At 44.1% G+C, this 23,554-nt stretch overlaps 1 protein-coding gene across 5 annotated transcripts in view; it reads left to right on the forward strand.

Annotated features, from left to right (window-relative positions):
* FGGY (FGGY carbohydrate kinase domain containing) overlaps positions 1-23,554 on the forward strand; it is a 241,724-nt gene that overhangs the window by 171,823 nt on the left and 46,347 nt on the right. For all 5 annotated transcript variants that reach the window (XR_012849946.1, XR_012849947.1, XR_012849948.1 and 2 more), the window contains exons 9-11: positions 5,390-5,497; positions 10,733-10,794; positions 14,908-15,055. Coding sequence is in view for 1 of the 5 variants with exons in the window: in XM_075832701.1 (XP_075688816.1) it covers positions 5,390-5,497; positions 10,733-10,794; positions 14,908-15,055 (318 nt within the window). In the remaining 4 variants the exon portion in view is untranslated. The remainder of the gene's footprint in view (positions 1-5,389; positions 5,498-10,732; positions 10,795-14,907; positions 15,056-23,554) is intronic.

Here is a 23,554-nt window from a genome sequence, read left to right on the forward strand (position 1 = left end):
GGTAGCGACCGCATCTCCAACCATTCCCATGTCCAGTAGGACGGATTTCACTGACGCTTATCCAGAGAACCAATCACCGGGCAAGTTAGAGGCGCCAGCAGAGTACATTAGACGCAAACCCGAATTTGCGGGAAAAGGGGGGAGGTATAAGTGAATGGCGCCGCCCGGTAGATTCTTTTCCTGGGTATGGTAGGTGCCAGACTGTAACATGACGGTGGCACTTTAAGGAAAGCGGGCCGAGCTTGTCATGGTAGCCAAATTGGTGGTCACCCAGCTTTCCCAGAAACTGATATAACAAGAAACAGAATACGACTCAAGAAGTGGATGCGGCAGATAATAATCAGTCATGAGATTCCTCGTCCTCCAGACAAATTGTTTCTGGCTGAAAACCCTGAGATTTATTCCTGGATCCCGGCTGCTGCTGGTGGATGAACAGTAACAGCGTGAAATGAAACCCTCATCGAGGTTCTCGCTCGCGCCTCAGATTGATCCGTTCGGCCCAGAAATGACTCACGTAATGTAACTGGAAGAGGTCAGCGCTCACACTCGCATTTCTGGAAGTTATTTCTCCGCAGGACGTGACTCGTCCAAGAGTTGCTGGAGATTTTATTGCAGATGCCACGTGAGCGTCTTGGCAAAAGCCACAAACTTCTAAATAAAAACATGTTGATTTTCTTTTTTTGGGGAGGGGGGTTCTCGGGAAGCTGGAGAGTATTAGCAGCAAAGGCTTCTGTATAAATGAGCCGCTGTTTTCCCGTAGGCTACTTCGTCTTGACCAGAAAAGACCGTGACCGTATGAAATGGAAAGTGAATGAAACTACAAATCCCAGCATACTAAGCAGAGGGCTAGACTAAAGCACCTGAATTATTGACCGATTCTGTGTAACATAAGGTTTTCTTCTCCGTTCACATCCAAAGCTGCACTCGGAATTCTGCTAGGCCGAGGTACTGTGCATTGCTGGAGATAAGATGACACTTTCACAGTCAGAGCTCAGCGTTCAGGTCACATGTCTGACAGCAGAGTGGAGATAAACTGTTGTCTGTCACCAGGGGCAACCAGCAGCACTTTGAAAGCAGCTCTAGATGTGACTGGAGAAAAGAGATAAAATAAAGCTGGCTGTTGGCTGACCGCTATGTCACCTGACTCCACTATAAACATGAACGACTAGCTCAGGCGAGCAAGCATCTTTTTTTTTTTTAATGGGGAGAGGGGAAAAGCCGCTACCAGACACCCCTGTCCCCTACAGAACCCTCCGGCAGCTGCTTATTTCTCATGGGAACAAAAGATCTGACATGTTAAAACCCCCATCCTCCTTTCTACAGACAGCTACAGTCCGGGAATGATCAGGGGGCCGCGTTAATATTGGATTGCCGGATATTGGTAGGTTCGATCAACATTTATATTGTGTATGGCCAGATTAACGCAAAATTGCTACATACAATATAAAGCAAAGTATTTTCAAAGTTATTCAACTTATGCAGAATTAAAGGGTTAAAAGTTGTTTGCGCAGAATTGCACTTTCACCTTCCAATATATGTGGTTACATGGGATATAAAAAAAAAATGTAGCAGAATGACATCACTTATCTTATTCATTGCACCCCCCTGTATTTACTGCTGCTTATATATATATATATATATATATATATATATAGTATTGGGGTCCTCTGAATCCCTTAAGAGTAGGGAAACATAAACATGCCTCCCAACTTTCAAGTATCGCAAAGAGGGACAACCGATGTGGCGCACTTAGCGCGCCTGGGCGATTTTTTTTTCTTTTTAAACCACGCCTCTAATCCCACCCAATCCCCGTCGATACACACCCTGTTCAGCCAACACAATATCATGCTCCCATAGTGCCTCCCAAACAGGATAATGCCAAATAGCTGCCACCATACAGCATAATGCCCAAAAAATTCCCTCATTCAGCGTACTGCCCCCATAGCTGCCCCAAACTGTATAATGCCCCATAGCTGCCCCATACAGCATAATGCCCCCCAAGCTGCGCTTATATAGTATAATGCCCCCAAAGCTGCCCCTAGTGCCAGTGCCCACATATAAAGTGCCAGAGCCCATGTAGATAGTGCCCATGTAGATAGTGCACCTATATAGTGCCACAGTGTCAATGTTGATAGTGCCACACCGCCCTTAAAGGTAGCACCACCCCACGCTGTAGATAGCGCTACCCGACCCCCTGTAGATAGCGCCATTGTGACTCTCTCTAGGAGCGAAATCACCAGCCAGAGCATAGGCCGGGGATTCAGCTCCTAGAGGGAAGCCCTGATGTCACTGTCCATATATGGACAGTGACCGCAGGGGTTTCCTCTAGGAGCGGAATCCCCGGCCAGATCATCAGCAATGGGGATTCCGCTCAATCAGTAGCCACTGATGTCACTGTCTATATATGGATAGTGACGTCAAGGGCTTCGCCGAGCACAGCGCCACTGTGCCCGGGAAGTCCTCGGTGAGCGGAGAAGCTCCCTCTGCTCCTCCGCTCTGATCTAATTCTGAAGCAGGGAGCTGATGGTTCCCTGCTTCAGCATTGGGTTCATCTGTATCTGCGTCCTGAGGACGCAGATACAGTTGACATCGGGGACATACACCTGGCCACCCGGGACCTCACAATTTTGCATAGACATTATATCCACTTTATTATTTTCTGGGGAACAGAGTTTATGTTTACAGCCCCTTTACTATTTGATATCACTTGATTCAGTGACATTTAAAGAGTTCCAGAAGAAATCCAGAATACAATTTTTGCAGTCCTTGCCAGATTTCATCTGTGGGGTTTTCATCTGCTCGTCCTTTGTTCGTGCCGGGTAACCTCCGCAGACTTCCATGTCCTAATGTAAATCGGCAGCTTTAAAGTTTACATTAAGGACCCGGCATCATTCTTAATCTGACAAGTAAATAATCCATTTACATTCAGTGTTTATAATAGAAACCGTATCTCTGATTACATCTAATTGTTCTTCTTGTCAGAGCATTTCCAGCATAGCAGAGCTCAGCAGAAAACGATCTTGTAGGAAGTCTCCTTGACCCCAGAGAACCTACCGCAGAAATGTACATGGAGAGAACATATGTCCTGAGAGAGAATCACTTTCTCTTATAAAATGCTGAATATAGGAACAATAAACGATACAAAGGGACGCTGTGCATGCTACGTTCAGCGGTGGGTCCTTGCATGGTCAAAAAGTTCTTTAGAGTGTAGTTTGCTACTTTGTGTGATCACCAGAGTATAAAGGGTAACAATGCTTTCCAAATGTAAAGGGGTTGTCTAGGTTCTAGATACAATGTAACAGACCAGTGGCCGACAACTGAGGGCCCTTGTGCTAAACGGACAGATAGTCTTAGTTGCCCTGCAGCGATCCGTAACCTCCCTGGCGGGCTAGGGTAGAGAAGAAGTTAATGATAGCATCCCTGGTGGTCTGGGGCAGTGTAGTGAAGGGGTTAACTACCCGTACTGAAGATTTCAGGACTACTTCCCCTTGCTACTCCATGACTGTCGACAACATCATCAGCCAATCACAGAGGGGACGAGAGAAGCAGGATACTTGTTTTACAAACCCCTGTGGTCAGAACGGTCCCCTCCTCTTCTGGGTCCCTATATTTCCACCCCTGTATGCGACAGCAACCTTGAAGATTAAAAAACTTGTGTCATGATGTGAACAGGGAGATGGAGATAAATAGTGGGTCACAGACTAAACGTTACATATTGGAAAGAGGATAGTCACCAGCTTCACAGAGTATTTCAGGAAAAACCTGTGCTGATCTTGTGGAGGGCAGCAACATGTCCATTCATGTGATAATGTTATTGAGGACAGGACTGCATGTGACAGGGGCAGTGTCCTGATGTGAGGAGGGAAATGGAGTCAAGTGGGAGGTCACAGTTTAAGCGTTATGTAGTAGATGGAGCAGTGTCCCACAGCAGCACAGAATATTTCAGGACAGGAATGTACTGGTTTATGTTCCATCAGGTAATCTCTAGATATCCTGGTATGGTTCTGCATTTTGTCATCTCCTGGGTCAACAGATACTAACCCTCCCTTGTGTGGGTCATCATGATGGCAGCCAGTAATGATAATGGTAGAAGCGCTCACTGTAGATCGACTGTCAGGTTGCAGCGTCTTCATTATCTTTCCTGCAATCTCTACACTGCAAGAACAAGTCAAGCATCTGATTGGTCAACTGGACACCAAAAACTGTGGCTCACAAGTGATTTGTTCTACTGTACCGTTTGCCCCAATAGTTCTGCCATTGCCTGATCTTGTATATGTTGATGGATCTTCCCTTCCTCTATGGCCTCTGTGACTCTCTACGACATTCTTGTCTTATAGCCGCCGTATAACAGCAGGTTAATGTATCCACAATAAGCTATTTATACTTTATAGTTAACAAGTGCTTGTTACATTGTATCCCTGCTCACCATGGCCGGCCGGAGGTTCAATGTGGACGGTTAGAGGCTGCAACATCTTTAAACTGATCTTCCCAGCCATTCGCAGACGCATTTTCTTTTTTAAGAAAGCTTTTAAATCTAATTGGAAAAAAGTGTCCAATATAAACACTTACAGATGGCATTAGCCAAAGTAAACAAGGATTTCAGGCCGGGCTATAAATGAACTGATGAACGAGCGTCTGCGGAGCATCATAGAGAATATTTCATATACCGGGATCTCTGTAATATTGTATCTTCTGAGGTGTTTATTTCTGGGGAATGCACTGTATGTTGGAATATATATGCAATCAACATAGTATGACATAATGGATGAGCAATGATTGACCCATAAACCCCACCACGCAGTGTAGGATTCACAGAGCCTGAGCATACATGATGCCTACATAAAGATGATTACTTTGCATTATAATAGATCAAAGGGTTTCACAATGAGTGATTTCCCCACCCCAAGCTTGCTGACATCACTAATGCCACCCCCAAGGAACAGGGTAGTCACAAATCCCACCCCCAAATAGCACGGCAGTCACAAATCCCACCCCAAAGGAGCAGGGCAGTCACAAATCCCAACCCAACAGAGCAGGGCAGTCACAAATACAACCCCAAGGGGCAGGGCAGTCACAAATCCTACCCCCAAAGAGCAGGGCAGTCACAAATCCCACCCCCAAAGAGCAGGGAAGTCACAAATCCCACCCCAAAGAGCAGGGAAGTCACATCCCACCCTCAATTAGCAGTGCAGTCACAAATCCCACCCCAAAGAGCAGGGCAGTCACACACCCCACCCCCAAAGAGCAGGGCAGTCACAAACCCCACCCCCAAGGAGTAGGTCAGTCATATACAGAAGGAAATACACATCTATTAGGGTTAAAAAGATCTTGGAAGCCCTGCAGACTGATGAAAATCTAGTCATATGGTATTTCTGTTTCCTCCATACAGATCAGCAAGGAGCCTATATTTGTCCCTGGTGTCTGGGGACCCTACTACTCAGCTATGGTTCCAGGATTCTGGCTCAACGAAGGTGGACAAAGTGCAACCGGAAAACTAGTGAGTTAATTCAAGATCTCTGTGGTAATGAGATGGTACTTCATATGTCTATGTGTAATTTACAACCATCATGGACACGACACGACATGACACTGCACCATCAGCCTAGTATAGAGTATTGTAAGTATTTTAAGCAGATCTCCATGGTATACTGTAAAACACCCCCCTCTAGTATTCACTCCGAGGCTGCTATAGATCAAACCCTGCTTTTATTGCATTGTGAAACCACAGAGGAAAATGCAGAGAGAGAGAGCAGGAGCTATGCAACTCTGTGAAAACTGTGTGACTGTGTGACTAAATGATAGCTCCATAACTGCTAAAAATGGCTGCTGTAACTCAGCTCCTTCATGGAACCAGCTATAAGTGGAAAAAGAGATCAAGAACATAAAGGTGTATCCCCATCTCAGACATGTCTGGCATATTGTACTGTAGATAATACAGAGATGGGGATCTGTTGGTGAGTGGACGGGGATGGATTTTGGATGATTAAGCAGGTTACGTCCGACTCCAGTGACTCTAGGAAACTATCTGTACATTATAAAGTGCTGCTGATTTTTGGAAATGTATGAGTAAAATAAAAGTACGGTATCTACAGCAAAAAAATGGCACAAATCTCTCTCCTGCCCTGATAGTTTGCCATAATGTATCAGTGCAATGTATCAAAGTATCAGTAAAATGTATCAGTCTGGAGTTTAGGCTGTTTAGCTCACAGAGGATTTTCTAGACCAGATACAGTTGTAACAAACCCTCAGCTGTAAGAAGTCTTAAGTCAGTGCAGGTTTTTAGCCTCTTCACGTCAACAAGAATGTTCCCATTCACAGACAGCAAGCACAGATATTGAAAATTGTAAAGAATTGAAAGTACAATAGAGATTGCAGAACAATCTTAACCCCCTCTAATTAGTCTAAGAAGTTCTTCAATGCCCGATGTATGCCGCTGCCTCTTCATTACATACTTGCCCATGGGCTACAAAACCAGTAGGATTTGCTGTTTATCCCGTGATCTCCCTTCAGGTCTTTAGAAGCTTTTCAGATGCCAGAAAAGTGACGTGAAGCGATTGCTGCAAATTGATTTTTTGCATAAAATATGGATATTAGTCATGAGGGTTAGATAATCCGGGGTGACTCAGATAACGCAGCGCTCCGGCCGCTGTATCTGCAGCATTGACATATCGATTCTGGATATAAAGTGATTCACAGCAGCTTCTCATCCAAACTCATTTACTGCTCACTCATCCTGATACACAGAGCACCTCTGAGCTCATCCCATGACATTTGGCTTGTTTCAGAACACAGAAGAAGAAAAAAATATATAGACTGAAAAAATATACATAGAAATATACAGTATAAGGCCCCATGCACACGGCCGTGTTTGTAATCACGGCCCGCGATACGGAAATCGATGGCCGATGGCCACCCGCATTTTCGGGCCGTGCTTCCATACAAAGTATGGGAGCACGGCCTGTAAAATACGAAAAATAGGACATGCTCCATAATTCCTGGCACAGCTCTATGTCACGGACACCCATCTGTAGCGATACGGAAAGGTGTCCGCGGCCTATAGAACTGAATGGGTCCGTAAACGTGGATCCTAAGTCATCTTTTTCTATCAAGCTGTTAAAATCCTATCAACTGATTTTGTTATATCTGTGTTAGGGAAAGCTGGGTGGTAAGCCACCTGTAATGACGGGGTAGAGAGACAGACAGGTGAGCCCTAATCTACCCGCCACTCAGTCCCTACCTACTTGCACGGCCCGTCCTAGGCGACAGCGTACAACTGGGCGACGGTCCCTACACTCAATATATGCACGACAGACATTACAGACAAGGGTACTGTAAAGGATCTGCCAGGCACAGCTTCTGTGTCTACGCCCATATGTAATCAGTCTGCACCTGCTTCTATGTCTGTGAGACTGACTCCATCTTCCACCACTCAGGATGGCAGGCTTAGGAGTGGGAGAGCCTATCACAGCCTGGCCAGACGGAGCTAGCTCCCGCCCTCTGTCTATTTATACCTGCCTTTCCTGTTCCTCCTTTGCTTGTGACTCTTCTCGTTTGGTTTCCTGGCCCAGCTACAGCTTCTGAACTATTTGTCCCTGCTTCGTATTGACCCTGGCTTACTGACTACTCTCCTGCTCTGCGTTTGGTACCTCGTACACTCCTGGTTTGACTCGGCTTGTTCACTACTCTCCTGCTCTGCGTTTGGTACCTCGTACACTCCTGGTTTGACTCGGCTCGTTCACCACTCTTGTTGCTCACGGTGTTGCCGTGGGCAACTGCCCCATTTCCCTTAGCTTCTGTGTACCCTTGTCTGTTTGTCTGTCGTGCACTTATTGAGCGTAGGGACCGTCGCCCAGTTGTACCCCGTCGCCTAGGGCGGGTCGTTGCAAGTAGGCAGGGACTGAGTGGCGGGTAGATTAGGGCTCACTTGTCTGTTTCCCTACCCCCATCACTACAGGTACACAGAAGCTAAGGAAAATGGGGAAGTTGCCCACTGAAACACCGTGAGCAACAGGAGTAGTGAACGAGCCGAGTCAAACCAGGAGTGTACGAGGTACCAAACGCAGAGCAGGAGAATAGTCAGTAAAGCCAGGGTCAATATGAAGCAAGGTCAAAAATAGTAGCAGGAGCAGCAGAGCCAGGAAACAGGACAGAATCACAGACAAAGGAGGAGCAGGAAATGAAGGTATAAATAGACAGAGGGCGGGAGCTAGCTCTGTCTGGCCAGGCTGTGATAGGCTCTCCCACTCCTAGGAGCAGGTGCGGACTGATTAACCACGGGCGTCGTCACAGAAGCTGTGTCTGGCAGATCCTTTACACCACCGTTACGAGTCCCACAGGAGTTGTCACACAGCTTGCCCCGTACATGTCTAGTGTCCGTGAATGCCCCAGACTCCTGTAAGAGTCGGGTTCTCTCCCAGATTACCCTCGTGATGCCATTAGTGGTTCAGTGAGGGGAGCGGAGACAAATGCCAGTCCCTACTGTTATCACAGAACCGCCAATGGTATCTTAACAGTGGTTGCCTGTCTTCCTGCCCTAGGTAATAGCAGGGGCAGTGTGACTGGCATTAATATTGGGCAGTCTGGCTTGCTTTATTATGGGGCTGGCTTTAATATGGGGCAGTCTGGCTGGCCCTTTAAAAGTAGCACTGTGACTGACTCTATAATGGGGCACTGTGGCTGGCTTTATTATGGGACTCTTGCTGGCTCTATTATGGGGCATGGTAGTTGGCTCTGTCATAGGGCACTGTGACTGGCTCTATTATGGGGCACTGTGGCTGGCTCTATTATGGGGCAGTGTGGCTGGTTCTATTATGGGGCACTGGGGCTGGCTTTGTTATGGGACACTTGCTGGCTCTATTATGGGGCACTGTAGTTGGCTCTGTCATGGGGGGTTGGGGCTGGGGGCTCTGTATTTAGGGGAGGTCATATGTTTAGAAATGTAGTGTTCGTCTCGTTCCGTAAATCTCATAGATTGTAATGGAGTGGGCTGTGGAGACTGTGGCAGCCGGTCCCCGGAACCTGATAGGTGCAGGTCCCACCTCTATGACCCTTACCTATCAGGAATTTATGGCATATCATGTGGCTACACCATAAATGTTCAAGATGGAGTACCCCTTTAAGTTATAAGCCTGGGGTTATACGGTCATTTTTTTCATGCAAGCCTCATCACAGAAGCATGGAAAAGTCTGCAATCCGACCGAACACACCTGGAAATCCGGCCACTAAATAGCACTTTAATTTGATGCGTATATTCGGCCTTCGGGTATCCACACATGTAGCGGATTTGTTGCAGATTTTCGGCAGAGTCTCTTCAGCATTTCAGCAGCAAAATCAGTAAGTGTTATGTGCAGATTTTGCTGTGGATTTCACCCCTACTACATTGATGAGGTTATATCCGCAGTGAACATCCAGAACAGAATGAGCGTGCTCTGATTACTAAGTGTTCAGCAGCATTTGGATGATATTTCTTTAAGTCTCATCCACTTGCCTACAACAGTCTTCCGCTGCGGAAATCGGGACGGAAAATCTGCAACAAATCCACTCCGTGTGCAGGTGGCCTTTGCTTCACATGTCACGGTTAAATCGTGTTTTTTTGGAGGGGGGGCAGCAACACTCGTTCAGCCGACACTCAACTCTACCATAAACACGCACTCGTGGCTCAGCCAATCATCCATGTTTATTTCAGTGGTGACATCGGAATAAGCCTCTGCCAGACTCCTCCTGAAATCCAACATGTCCGATTCAGTTTCCTCCGAGCTTTGGCATCAGGGGGCCCCATACAACAATCGGCAGCTGTTCCCACCAGCTCGGGTGAGGCTGCACTTAACTTAGCAGTCGATGTGAGTTTCTGGTCCACAACCGCATGAAGTTTTTCGGAGCAATTTTGCAACGTGATTTTTGCTGTTTGCGGTTTTCTGCAGGTGTTTAACATGTTACTGCTCAGAAAAAAATCCACACTTGCAAAACCGCGCTGATTTGCAGGAAAACCACATGCAGTTGCGGTTTCTAACCGCAACGCTAATGAATATCGACCCTGCCTTGACTGCTACTTTTGACCTCACCCATAACAGCCTGACATGATCAAGATGGGCAGGGGCGTAACTTGAAACTCCTGGGCCCCAATGCAAAATCTATAACAGCGCCCCCATCTACCATGTGTCATTTATAACACTAGTATCTTCCTTTGGGGCAGAGGCACCTTTACGCCCCCTCAGGCACAAGGGCCCGGGTGCAACTGCTATCTACCACCACCCCTATATCTATGCCCCTGAGAATGGGTTTTCAATCTTGGAATGTAAACTAAAATGCTCCCATTCACTGACATCAAGCAGAGATCTTGAAAACGTTGAAGGATGAAAATATAAATTATATTAGAAAGTTGCAGAAGAAACCGAAAAACCCCTTCAATGCATGTCAATATGTTGCACCCGCGCTCACTGTCATCACCCATCGCACTACAATAGCCGCCATGTTGGAATCATGACATTAATACCAGGAAACTTTCCCTCCCCCGCTCATTTGTATTATGCAGCTTTTTTTTTCCAAGCTAAAGTAAATGTTACTTTTCTGCTGACGCGCGTCCAATCTATGTAAATGAATTGAAGTGACCAGGCCGCGGTGTTTTTGTAAATTGCGTCCTCGGCGGATAAATAGATTATCTTGCATTATGCGATGCAGAATAAGAAGCGGTATCCATTTCACTACAATCAATTTGCATTTCTTCCCTTTTAAGATTGATCATGTCGTCCAGGGCCACGATGGATTCACCGAATTACAAAAGAAAGCTAAATCCAGGTCAGTGTCATCTTTTTGTTGCATTCGGCTTTCCTGCTGCCTACTGGCATCTTTTCAATTTGTCATTACTGTAATGATAGAAAGCAGCCCGGCTCATACATCAGCTGCACAATAGGAAAGATCTGCCAAGATATCCGTGACTCTAATTACTTTTGTCTCGTACTGATTGAAAGCTTTTAGACGAGGAAAAAAAATCAGACTGGAGTAAAATGGGAGAAAGATCAAAGGACATGAAAAGAAGAAAGATTATGTTTCTAAATGTAACAAGAATGTATTTCTCCTTGGGTTAGAGGCAGAGCGGCGTGGTTAAGGAATTGGGTCTGTTTTCTTCATTACAAGCCTCGGTCTCGGAGGCCGGCCTGGCTGTACAAGCCTTGCACTGGCAAATCCCAGTCGTCTGCGCTTGACGGGGCCTCAGCTGCCAAGTTTTCTCGCACCGTAAGAAATTTGAGTCTTCATTCTTTAAAGTTTAAAGCGTAGGTTCACCTTTGATAAAATCTATATACAAGGTTGAAAAAAAATAAAAAAAAATATTTTTTTTATACTCTAGTCACATCCAGAGCTGCATACAAAATTCTGTTAATTGTTTTGTGGAATGTGTCAGCACTGTGCTGACAAACACGCCCCTTCAATAATGCAATGTTCTGTGCTGCACTGAATTCTGGGAGAGTTTATTTATTTTTTTATAGATAAGTTTCTATGTTTATTTATGTCAGTGTCGTGGTTTTTATCTGTATTTTCCATCCAGATTATCTGCCATATTGCAGATACGGATCAGAGTAAGATGCAATATGTTGACTTAAGGCAACATTGACTTTTATACGGAACATACGGATCGCTAAAGAATATTACAAATACACAACTTACATAGAAATGACATAGGCTAAAGTCTAAGTGTCAGTCCTTACTGCCAAACTGGCATTCTATTTATTGTACGGGTATAATTTCAGTCTATAGGGCCTGCCTTCTCTTTAAAACTCCCAATACTGTTGATAGAAATAATAATAATACTAAAAAAATCATATAATGTAACCGAACGGCTAAAAGAAAAACTGAAGCGTGACGGAATAAAAAAAAAAAAAATTACAGACACAAAAGAAATTAAGGAAAAGTTTAAAGTTTTAAATTACAAGTTGGTTCCAGAAAGCAAAACATTGGAAATGATGTGAGCAGTGATGTGAATTAATTATTTTAATGTCTTCCAAGTGTGGCGCATTCTGAATGATCTACTTTGATAGGGCGCACATGTTACCTCCTAATTGAAAAAACATGGAGCTAAATGAGCGAATTCAGAGAGCAAATATACACATTGGGGGAGGTCAGATGTCAGGCGGGTAGAACAGATGCCAGGAGCCCCCGGGGGTTCATTAGTGTGTGGCTGTGTATACATCTGCGCTAAATGAATATTACCACTTCACTTTAAATGAGACAACGGCCGATCAATCGTCATTATGGAGTCCGGACTTCTAACCTGGAGATTCCTTGACAAAATCTTGTACAGTAATCCCTTTAGTAATTGTGTGCAACCTGTGTCTCTCTGGTAGTTGTGAAACTAGGACTCCCAGCAACCGGGGAAACTAGGACTCCAAGCAACCGGGGAAACTAGGACTCCAAGCATCCGGGGAAACTAGGACTCCCAGGAAGCGGGGAAACTAGGACTCCCAGCAAGCGGGGAAACTAGGACTCCCAGCAAGCGGGGAAACTAGGACTCCCAGCAACCGGGGAAACTGGGACTCCCAGCAACCGGGGAAACTAGGACTCCCAGCAACCGGGGAAACTAGGACTCCCAGCAACCGGGGAAACTGGGACTCCCAGCAACCGGGGAAACTAGGACTCCCAGCAACCGGGGAAACTTGGACTCCCAGCAACCGGGGAAACTGGGACCCCAAGCAACCGGGGAAACTGGGACCCCAAGCAACCGGGGAAACTGGGACTCCAAGCAACCGGGGAAACTGGGACTCCAAGCAACCGGGGAAACTGGGACTCCAAGCAACCGAGGAAACTGGGACTCCAAGCAACCGGGGAAACTAGGACTCCAAGCAACCGGGGAAACTAGGACTCCAAGCAACCGGGGAAACTAGGACCCCAAGCAACCGGGGAAACTAGGACTCCAAGCAACCGGGAAACTAGGACTACAATCAACCGGGGAAACTAGGACTCCCATCAACCGGGGAAACTAGGACTCCCATCAACTGGGGAAACTAGGACTCCCAGCAACCGGGGAGACTAGGACTTCCAGCAACCGGGGAAACTAGAACACCGATCAACTGAGAAAACTAGGACTCCAAGCAACCGGGGAAACAAGGACTCCCTGCAACAGCGGAAACTATGACTCCCAGCAACCGGGGAAACTAGGACTCCAAACAACCGGGGAGACTAGGACTCCCAGCAACCGGGGAGACTAGGACTCCAAGCAACCGGAGAAACTAGGACTCCCATCAACCGGGGAAACTAGGACTTCCATCAACCGGGGAAACTAGGACTCCCATCAACTGGGGAAACTAGGACTCCCATCAACCGGGGAAACTAGGACTCCCATCAACCGGGGAAACTAGGACTCCCATCAACCGGGGAAACTAGGACTCCCATCAACCGGGGAAACTAGGACTCCCATCAACCGGGGAAACTAGGACTCCCATCAACCGGGGAAACTAGGACTCCAAGCAACCGGGGAAACTAGGACTCCCATCAACCGGGAAAACTAGGACTCCAAGCAACCGGGGAAACTAGGACTCCCATCAACTGAGAAAACTAGGACTCCAAGCAATCGGGGAAACTAGGACTCCCAGCAACTGAGGAATCTAAGATTCCCAGCAACCGGGGAAACAAGGACTCCCAGCAACTGGGGAGAGTAGGACTCCCATCAACCGGGGAAACTAGGACTCCCATCAACCGGGGAAACTAGGACTCCCATCAACCGGGAAAACAATGACTCCCATCAACCGGGAAAACAATGACTCCCATCAACCGGGAAAACTAGGACTCCAAGCAACCGGGGAAACTAGGACTCCCATCAACTGAGAAAACTAGGACTCCAAGCAATCGGGGAAACTAGGACTCCCAGCAACTGAGGAATCTAAGATTCCCAGCAACCGGGGAAACAAGGACTCCCAGCAACCGGGGAGAGTAGGACTCCCAGCAACCGGGGAGAGTAGGACTCCCAGCAACCGGGGAGACTAGGACTCCCAGCAACCGGGGAAACTAGGACTCCAAGGAACCGGGAAACTAGGACTCCAAGCAACCGGGGAAACTAGGACATCAAGCAACCGGGGAAAATAGGACTCCCAGCAACCGGAGAAGCTAGGACTCCCAGCAACCAGGGAAACTAGGACTTCCAGCAACCGGGGAAACTCAGACTCTCTTCATGCCATAACAATGCCAGCAACCAGGGACCCCCATGTTAGTCCTAGTTACGGTGACAGTCTCAGCAACCCCCTAATAGTACCAGTACAGTCCCCCTATATCAATACCAGACACTGTGCTTTCATGACTGTACTACCCTGTTTCCTCATAACTGTGACAGCCTCTGTTTTCCCAAAACCGTGTCAGCCTGAGTTCCCTCATTACATTGTCAGCCTCAGTTAACTCATAACAATGTCAGTCTTAGTTCCCTCATAACATTGTTAGCCTCTGTTAACCCATAACATTGTCAGCCTTAGTTCCCTCATAACAGTGCAGCTTCTGTTCCTCCTTAACTTTAACAGCCTATGTTTCCTGATAACTGTGGCAGCCTCAGATACCCCATAACAGTGTCATCCTTCGTTCCCTCATAACAGTTACATCCTCAGTTACCCCATAAGATTTTCAGCCTCAGCTATCTTATCCCATAATGCCAGACACTGTGCTTCCATGTTCGTACCAACCACAGTTACCCCATAACAGCCTCAGTCACTGTCCCCCTGTAGTAGAAGTAGCGTGTAGCACTGTGTTTCTCACCAATATATGTTTGTGATCTCTGATGACTTCTGGTCTTTAGCTGATTTGTAAATGAGACGACCGTGAGCGCCGCCGGCGGATAATTACCTCTCTGATTGGTTGTTTTCCCTCCCTCAACACATGTGTAAATATTTACATTCAGTAGAATAACTCCCTGTTTTCTCGCTTCCCTCCTAGAGGACAACACCTGTACGCATACTTAAACGATCATCTGGACCAAATCCGGATGTCACGGCCGCGAGACTTTCTAACCAATGATCTACATGTCTGGCCGGATTTTCATGGAAACCGATCGCCCCTCGCTGACCTCACCCTGAAAGGGATGGTAAATAATAAGAGCGATCACATATTCTAGACCTGCCAAATACAAAGTGGGGGGTTGTTGTGGCAGCGTCCTGGAGACCATATGGTGAACGGCGATTTTATTTTCCCGACCAATAGCGGCCCTGATGTATTTTAGCCATCAGCTCTGTTGAGCCATTATTAAGGAAAATAAAATCTTCTGTGACCTACAGCTCTAAAGAATAAAGCCCCCACCCCAATATCTCAGCTTTATGGAGAATAACATTGAGGTGAAGATGGAGTCAGGAATATTGCGTGTAGTCACACTTACATTTTCACGCTTTAAAGTCAATGTTTTTTTCTTCATTTATTTCTTCATATATCTTTATAGTGGTAAGAGCTGTTCTGAGACAGAGCTCCAGATCTCCTGCAGAGATATAGACTTAAAGAGGACCTGTCACCTCTCCTGACTTGTCTGTTAGAGAGTAAATGCTTATATTCCACATGAAATAACAATTCTGGAACATATTTTCTTACAACTCTGTGTTGTCGTGGAAATCCATCGCTCAAAATATATTAGACTGAAATTTATACGAGTCCCAACAGACTCTCAAGGCCAGACTCCATTAGTCAGAATCCTAATTAGGATATTTCACCGATATATATCGAGAGACGAGAAGAAAACACACAGACACGCTGAAATGTTCAAAATTCTCATCTGAAGGATTTATTACCAAACTCAAACTGTTAAACTGAAATTCAGAAGGGGTGTAGGCTTGAGATAAACCAATCAGAGACAATGTAACAATATTTGTTATTCAGTAAAAAGCATACAATAAAATACATCATTATAATTCTTCACACATTATGTTTACAGGTTTCTTATCTCTCTTTTGGACAGAATGTCCTCGTGGAGATGGGGGGAGACCTTCCCTCACGCATACTTGCCATCCCCCCATCTCACTCCCATCTCACTCCCTGTCCATCTTCGCATGGGAACCAAGGTCAAAGATAAAACATACGAAATCAACATTACTTGTATTAAAGGAACAATGACTTTTCTATTCACTACAATAAAACCAAGATGGGAACTCCAGACAAGATGGCTGCTGCACGAAACTAAATCATTTAAACATTATCATCACTTTCACATAATACATATCTTAGTAATTCAGCCTCCTGCTTGATAATTCACAATGTAATTTCATACAGAGAATATAAGCAAATAAATCATCCTTCACAAACCCCCCTTTTTCTCATATTAAATTACAGAAATTATATATTATGATTATGAAACTCAAACAATATATCAATAGGGCCACAACTAATATGATGCCATCACCAATGTCCGGTTAGGGTATGGGGTCCCACCAGTGCATTGACAAGTCATGTACATCATCGTCCTCTTCTTCTCCTGTCTTCTGATTAGAACACTTGATACTGCTGACGGATTCACTCAGGTCTTTGGTCTTTACTTGGAATTTTGCTGATGTCATCACGACTTGATTTGGTCCTTTTCATCTGTCAGACACCGTCTCTTTTAGTTTACGTCACCGGGCTATACACAACACCTCATGCTGTGAGCCTGGTGTGAGATCCCACGTAGGCGGATTAGTGGGGTGTTATTGTGACCCCACAAACCCTCCGCTCATCTGTCTTCTTACTTGTCTGGGCGGCTGCTTGGAATTATGACACTGCCGTCAGTTCATGACAAACGCGTTGTACTGGCTCCGGCTGCTCCTGCCGCACCTCAGTAATGGAGTTCATCGTATTAAAAATCTTTTAGTTCATGTTTACTGCCACTTGCTCGAGGACCCCAACCCTTGTCAATTGTTACTAATCTGGTGATAACATCTACGTAACAATGTCAGGCCCTTAAACTAAATCAAACAAACACCTTTATATAAGAAAAACGTCTCTGTTCCAATGGACAGGGCACCTAGAAGATGTGTAATTATTGGGTACATTTCATTTGCACTTAGTGTCACGCTTTCCAGCAGGATTTGTACCTTGATCTGATCTGATTGCCTGGAACATTTCCAGCTCACCAAAATATACACAGATTCAACATGTTTATCTGACAAATGTCGCAAACCAATTTTCCTTACTCTAATTTGTATTGCATGGGGAGACCTCTCAAGGTCTGTTCTCTTTGTGGGAGGCGGGTATGATAAGGTTGGCACCGGTCTGCCAGGACTGTTCTGTAGGCAAATCAAACAGCTCTAACAGAATTTAGCAGCAACAGCTGTAAAGCCTGGGACATACCAATTAGATCTCACCAAATCGATCCTTGCAGTCTTGGGGCCTATGTGAGGTCATACACCATCAATGCAAAAGCCATCAAGAGTGCCTTGGGTCTTACCGATTCACGTTCCCTTATCCGTCCACATTCTGTTAGAATCTGGTTCTCACGCCTTCCGCTCCCAGTTGGACTCTTCCTGTGGAGAACAAACTTTTTCATTGTATAAACATTAATTGATCTTAATCAAATAATTAATTTGAAGAAAAACATTAACAAATAACATCTTTACATCAAACGTTCACATTGAGCAATAACTAGAAATGATACATGCAAACTCATTTTTCTTCTTTATATATATATATATATATATATATATATATATATATATACACACACACACACAAACACTGCACAGAATTTTCCTTTCACAATAACAACGACAAAAAACAAATAAAATATTTTCAAATGGGAATATTCCACTTCTGTACCTTTTATCTGACGCATGACTCTAATAGTCCAATGCTAAGGCTGATCCAGAACTTTACATAAAACTTAACTTCAGTATTTAATATTACCACAACACTTCTTAAATACAATTATTAAACAAACTAACTTTGGAATAACATCTGGAGAACTGCTGATATCGTATTGTACAAACATCAGGTCAATACTTGGGATAACACTATTCCCCTGTCACTTACACACAACGTCTGCAGTGGGGAAAATACAGGCCGGGCTTCAGCCCCCCCTGAGAACAGGTCTACACACACGAGCACCGCGTCATACACTTCTACCTCGGGTAGTTGTATGTTCTGCAGTCGCTGGGACTGTTAATCTGGCCGGGCTGCACTTTTCACAGGTACCTTTGCTGTTTTACCTATGTCATGCCGTGCGCACATCATGCCGGCTGCTACAAACCTAGTGCTTGCATTATTGTATCCAGGGACAAGCCAATTTACTGACACCTGGCTGCATATACCCTTGTTGTCAGTTCTGTTTTCTCTTGCTCTCTCAATTGGCTTACCCAATGATCCAATAAAGTTCCTACTACCAATGGGCCCATAATTGTGGGCGATGCCAAAAGCGTACCTAGAGTCAGTGTAAATGTCGGCCGTCTTACCTTCTGCCAGGTTACAGCCTCAGCGAGCACCTCCAACTCCGCTCCTTGAGATGAACAAGAAGGTGAGAGTGGTTTCTGGGTAATTTACCTGGTGCCTCGTATCCTGTTCTACACATGCTGTATATGATAAAGTATGTCTTCATTACAAATTTACATTGGAAACCCATGTCACATATAGATAGAACATTTCAAAAGGGTGGAGTTTTATTGTTCCACATTTATCTGATGATCCAGAACACTTGTACATCCCACCCACCAGGTCCTGTAAATACCTGATTAATACAAAAACAAACAAAATATGTTACTGAAATCTGGCATAAAATAAACAATATTCAAACAATTTTTTTTTTGTTTTGACTTCTCCCCATCTAAATCTGTAAAGACTCATCTGTGAGTGACGTCACCTCACCTCCTGTGTAAATTGGCTGGAGGGGGATCTGGAACCATCTACACAGAAAAACCTCAAAATATAAGTTACTGTCATACACATTTAATCTGGGTTACTCCTTAAAACTCATACACATTTTGTAGATCTCCTAAAACCAAATTCATTAATTCAAAACAAAATAAAACACAAAACAAAACTACCTGATCAGTCCCTTCACCATTGGGAAATCTTCAACCCTTTCTCAGCCACTGGGATAGGGCAGTGCTTGGCATAGCTCCCTCTGGCTGTGAAGGGGTCATAAAATTGCCTGTAAAAAAAGGAGAACAAAAAACAAAAACTACCTGATCAGTCCCTTCAACATTCCCTCCTATTTGGACTCTGCGAAAGTAATGTAGCAGGGTTCAAAACTACATATTAACATAATGAGATTAGGCACTCTATCGGGGTGGCACTAGTTTAACCCCCTGTAATACACAACAGCCTGGAACAAAAAAAGATGACTTTCTCCTGACAAAAATACATTTTATCTTTAAAATGACCTGCAACCATTTACCTGTAAAACATCTCACATTTTTAAAAAAATAACATTTAGGCAGCACTATAGCACGTGCCTCATGTGTGAAAACAAAAACAAAACAATTGTAATTAGTTATTCAATAACACAGAAAATAATATATCTGGTAATATTAATTACTGCAAACCAATAAGCTGTACATAAGAATAGGGAACAGAGGGGGCACATACATGTTCAAGACCCCGTGTCTCACAATATCTGTAGTTTAATACATTTGAATCAACATCAAAACATTCCAACAATAAATCTTATCACATTATAACACATTAATCTGCAGTATAGCTTTTATCTTTCTACAAACAGATCCAGCCGGCTGTAATATTTTTCTCGCTTGGTGTAGTTACAGACGACTGCGCTGCGCGAAAATAAAACACGTTCCATAAAAAAATGAAAAAAAAAGTAGAACTGATTTTAACCCCATACACAAAACACTAACATTTTTAGACATTACTGCTGTTAAAAATAGGAAACATACAATATAGTTCTGCTTTTATTGTGGCCATTAGTTTCAAACTTCAGACATGTTACATTACACACATCACACAGATGTCTCATCACATCACACATGTTACATTGCACACATCACACAGATGTCTCATCACATCACACATTACACTCCCCCCGTTCTGACCCACGTTAGTCACTGCAATGTACCTGGCTGCTCCGTTTTCTTCACTCTTCCAATGAAAATTTACACCTGTATTTAAATTGTTCTTTCTCACATGCAAACATCCTTCTTACGCTGCCAGCCTTTTCAACAATTTTTTTCAGTGTGTTATTTTGCCTTCACATACTTTAGAATTAAAGCCCCAGCTCCTTTTGCTCATTCTAATGTTGGCCGGGACCAGTGCCCCAAAGCATCTTTGTCCAACTTCCTCCTGACCCCATGGTCGGAGAGCAGTAGGGTGATTTCCGGTAAATCCCCCACCTCCAGGCAAACAGGCCACGTTTGCCGACAGATATCTCAGACCAGTCTATCTCCTAGACTGTCTTACCAATACGATATCACAAGTCGTTCCTCCAGACATTCTAGCAGTAGGATCCTCTGATCCCTCACTGGATTGAACATCAAGAACAGACAAAATGCTGCCAATCAACAATTACAAGAGCAAATTCTTCAACACAATCGACATTCATGAAACTCCATTGATTCAAGCAGGAGTTGGTAACACTTCACTTATGCAGAACACTTGCTGCCGGGGTGTGTCTTTCAGTTCATAGAGCCCATGATGTAACATATATCCCAAACTCTTTCCTCTAGCACTTTGCAATGGTTTCACATGCAAATTATATTTGGTAACATATATATATTATCCTCCCCGCTCAGCCGTTCACTCTGTGGGTTGTAGTTTAGGGGGTTGTCATCTATGTTGGTGATAATTTCTTTACGGGCTATGGGTCTGAGCCAATACCAATGTTCTTCACTGTAATTACTACTACGACACAGGTGGCACCTGGGATAAGTGTCAGGGTCATTCAATGAATACAGGATGTTATATTACAACGGTATTCAATCCAGCGGTCTGATGTTATACTACTACAGACTTAATTACTTGGATGTTATTTTACATCAAAGTGTATATGCCGGATTATCATGTGCTAGAAATCAGTCTGTACTGATTCCCACCTTATGCCAGTCTGGCAATGCATACAACTGGTTTATGGACCCTTACACACAATATCACTGTCTGGCAATGAGCCAGGAAAATATAAATGATTTTCTAATACAGTATTCAAAGTTTTTCCCTATTGCACTGGGTAATGGTATTGAGTGCAAATTCAATATAGACACAATTGCTTCTCCTTGCACTGGATTCTACATTATCAGGACTTAACCATTGAAGCCCCTGTGGTACTACATGATATTACTCACAACTGTCTATGGGTCTGAGCCAATACCAGTCAGTACCTCCCAACTATAATCCCAGACAAACGGGTAACAGAACAACTATTAATCCTCAACAATTTTACACAACTAAATAACAAATGACGCTACAACAAAGCAGCAAGCAGAAGTTTTGTTTTTTCCTCACAGTCCAGCCCAAACTCTTTGCATTTCAAATACTTCACATGTGAGTTACGACTTCTCTCTGCCATGCGCTACGTCACTGCATTCCAAAGGCTTCTCACAATTTTTCCTGGTTAACTATGTATTTGCTGGCAAAAATTCTCTCATGTCTTTCATATCAACAGTTTAAGATCACGTACACACCTGCAATCCTTCATCACACAAAAAGCTTCAACATACCTTTTTGGATCCATCTTGCAACCCACTGACTAAGGAGTCTCGTCCATAGAAGTGACGTTCTGACAGCTGGATTCCAAGGCTTACGCAATACATGTGTGAATGGTGTAAGAATAAGCTCCTTACCTACCGCGGTTTTTGTAATTCACAGATGCAAAGCCAGACCTCTCCAGTGACAGCTTATCAGACGTGCAATCTTCCCGGGTTTCGGCACCATTACTGTCGTGGAAATCCATCGCTCAAAATATATTAGACTGAAATTTATACGAGTCCCAACAGACTCTCAAGGCCAGACTCCATTAGTCAGAATCCTAATTAGGATATTTCACCGATATATATCGAGAGACGAGAAGAAAACACACAGACACGCTGAAATGTTCAAAATTCTCATCTGAAGGATTTATTACCAAACTCAAACTGTTAAACTGAAATTCAGAAGGGGTGTAGGCTTGAGATAAACCAATCAGAGACAATGTAACAATATTTGTTATTCAGTAAAAAGCATACAATAAAATACATCATTATAATTCTTCACACATTATGTTTACAGGTTTCTTATCTCTCTTTTGGACAGAATGTCCTCGTGGAGATGGGGGGAGACCTTCCCTCACGCATACTTGCCATCCCCCCATCTCACTCCCATCTCACTCCCTGTCCATCTTCGCATGGGAACCAAGGTCAAAGATAAAACATACGAAATCAACATTACTTGTATTAAAGGAACAATGACTTTTCTATTCACTACAATAAAACCAAGATGGGAACTCCAGACAAGATGGCTGCTGCACGAAACTAAATCATTTAAACATTATCATCACTTTCACATAATACATATCTTAGTAATTCAGCCTCCTGCTTGATAATTCACAATGTAATTTCATACAGAGAATATAAGCAAATAAATCATCCTTCACAGTGTGGTGCGGTTCCTCTTTGATTCCTCCTAGAAATTTATGAATATATGAACAACTAGGTCACTGTGTACATACATTACATTACTTATCCTGTACTGATCCTGAGTTACATCCTGTATTATACTCCAGAGCTGCACTCACTATTCTGCTGGTGGAGTCACTGTGTACATACATTACATTACTTATCCTGTACTGATCCTGAGTTACATCCTGTATTATACTCCAGAGCAGCACTCACTATTCTGCTGGTGGAGTCACTGTGCACATACATTACATTAATTATCCTGTATTGATCCTGAGTTACATCCTGTATTATACTCCAGAGCTGCAATCACTATTCTGCTGGTGGAGTCACTGTGTACATACATTACAATACTTATCCTGTACTGATCCTGAGTTACATCCTGTATTATACTCCAGAGCTGCACTCACTATTCAGCTGGTGGAGTCACGGTGTACATTACATTACATTACTTATCCTGTACTGATTCTCAGTTACATCCTGTATTATACTCCAGAGCTGCACTCACTATTCTGCTGGTGGAGTCACTGTGTACATACATTACAATACATATTCTGTACTGATCCTGAGTTACATCCCCTATTATACTCCAGAGCTGCACTCGCTATTCAGCTGGTGTAGTCACTGTGTACATTACATTACTTATCCTGTACTGATCCTGAGTTATATCCTGTATTATACTCCAGAGCTGCACTCACTATTCTACTGGTGGAGTCACTTTGTTCATACATTACATTACTTATCCTGTACTCATCCTGAGTTACATCCTGTATTTTACTCCAGAGCTGCACTCACTATTCTGCTGGTGGAGTCACTGTGTACATACATTACAATACTTCTCCTGTACTGATCCTGAGTTACATCCTGTATTATACTCCAGAGCTGCACTCACTATTCTGCTGGTGGAGTCACTGTGTACATACATTACATTACTTATCCTGTACTGATCCTGAGTTACATCCTGTATTATACTCCAGAGCTGCACTCACTATTCTGCTGGTAGAGTCACTGTGTACATACATTACATTACTTATCCT

The sequence above is a fragment of the Rhinoderma darwinii genome, chromosome 7 (assembly GCF_050947455.1).
Source record: "Rhinoderma darwinii isolate aRhiDar2 chromosome 7, aRhiDar2.hap1, whole genome shotgun sequence".
Classification (NCBI taxonomy): Eukaryota; Metazoa; Chordata; class Amphibia; order Anura; family Rhinodermatidae; genus Rhinoderma; species Rhinoderma darwinii.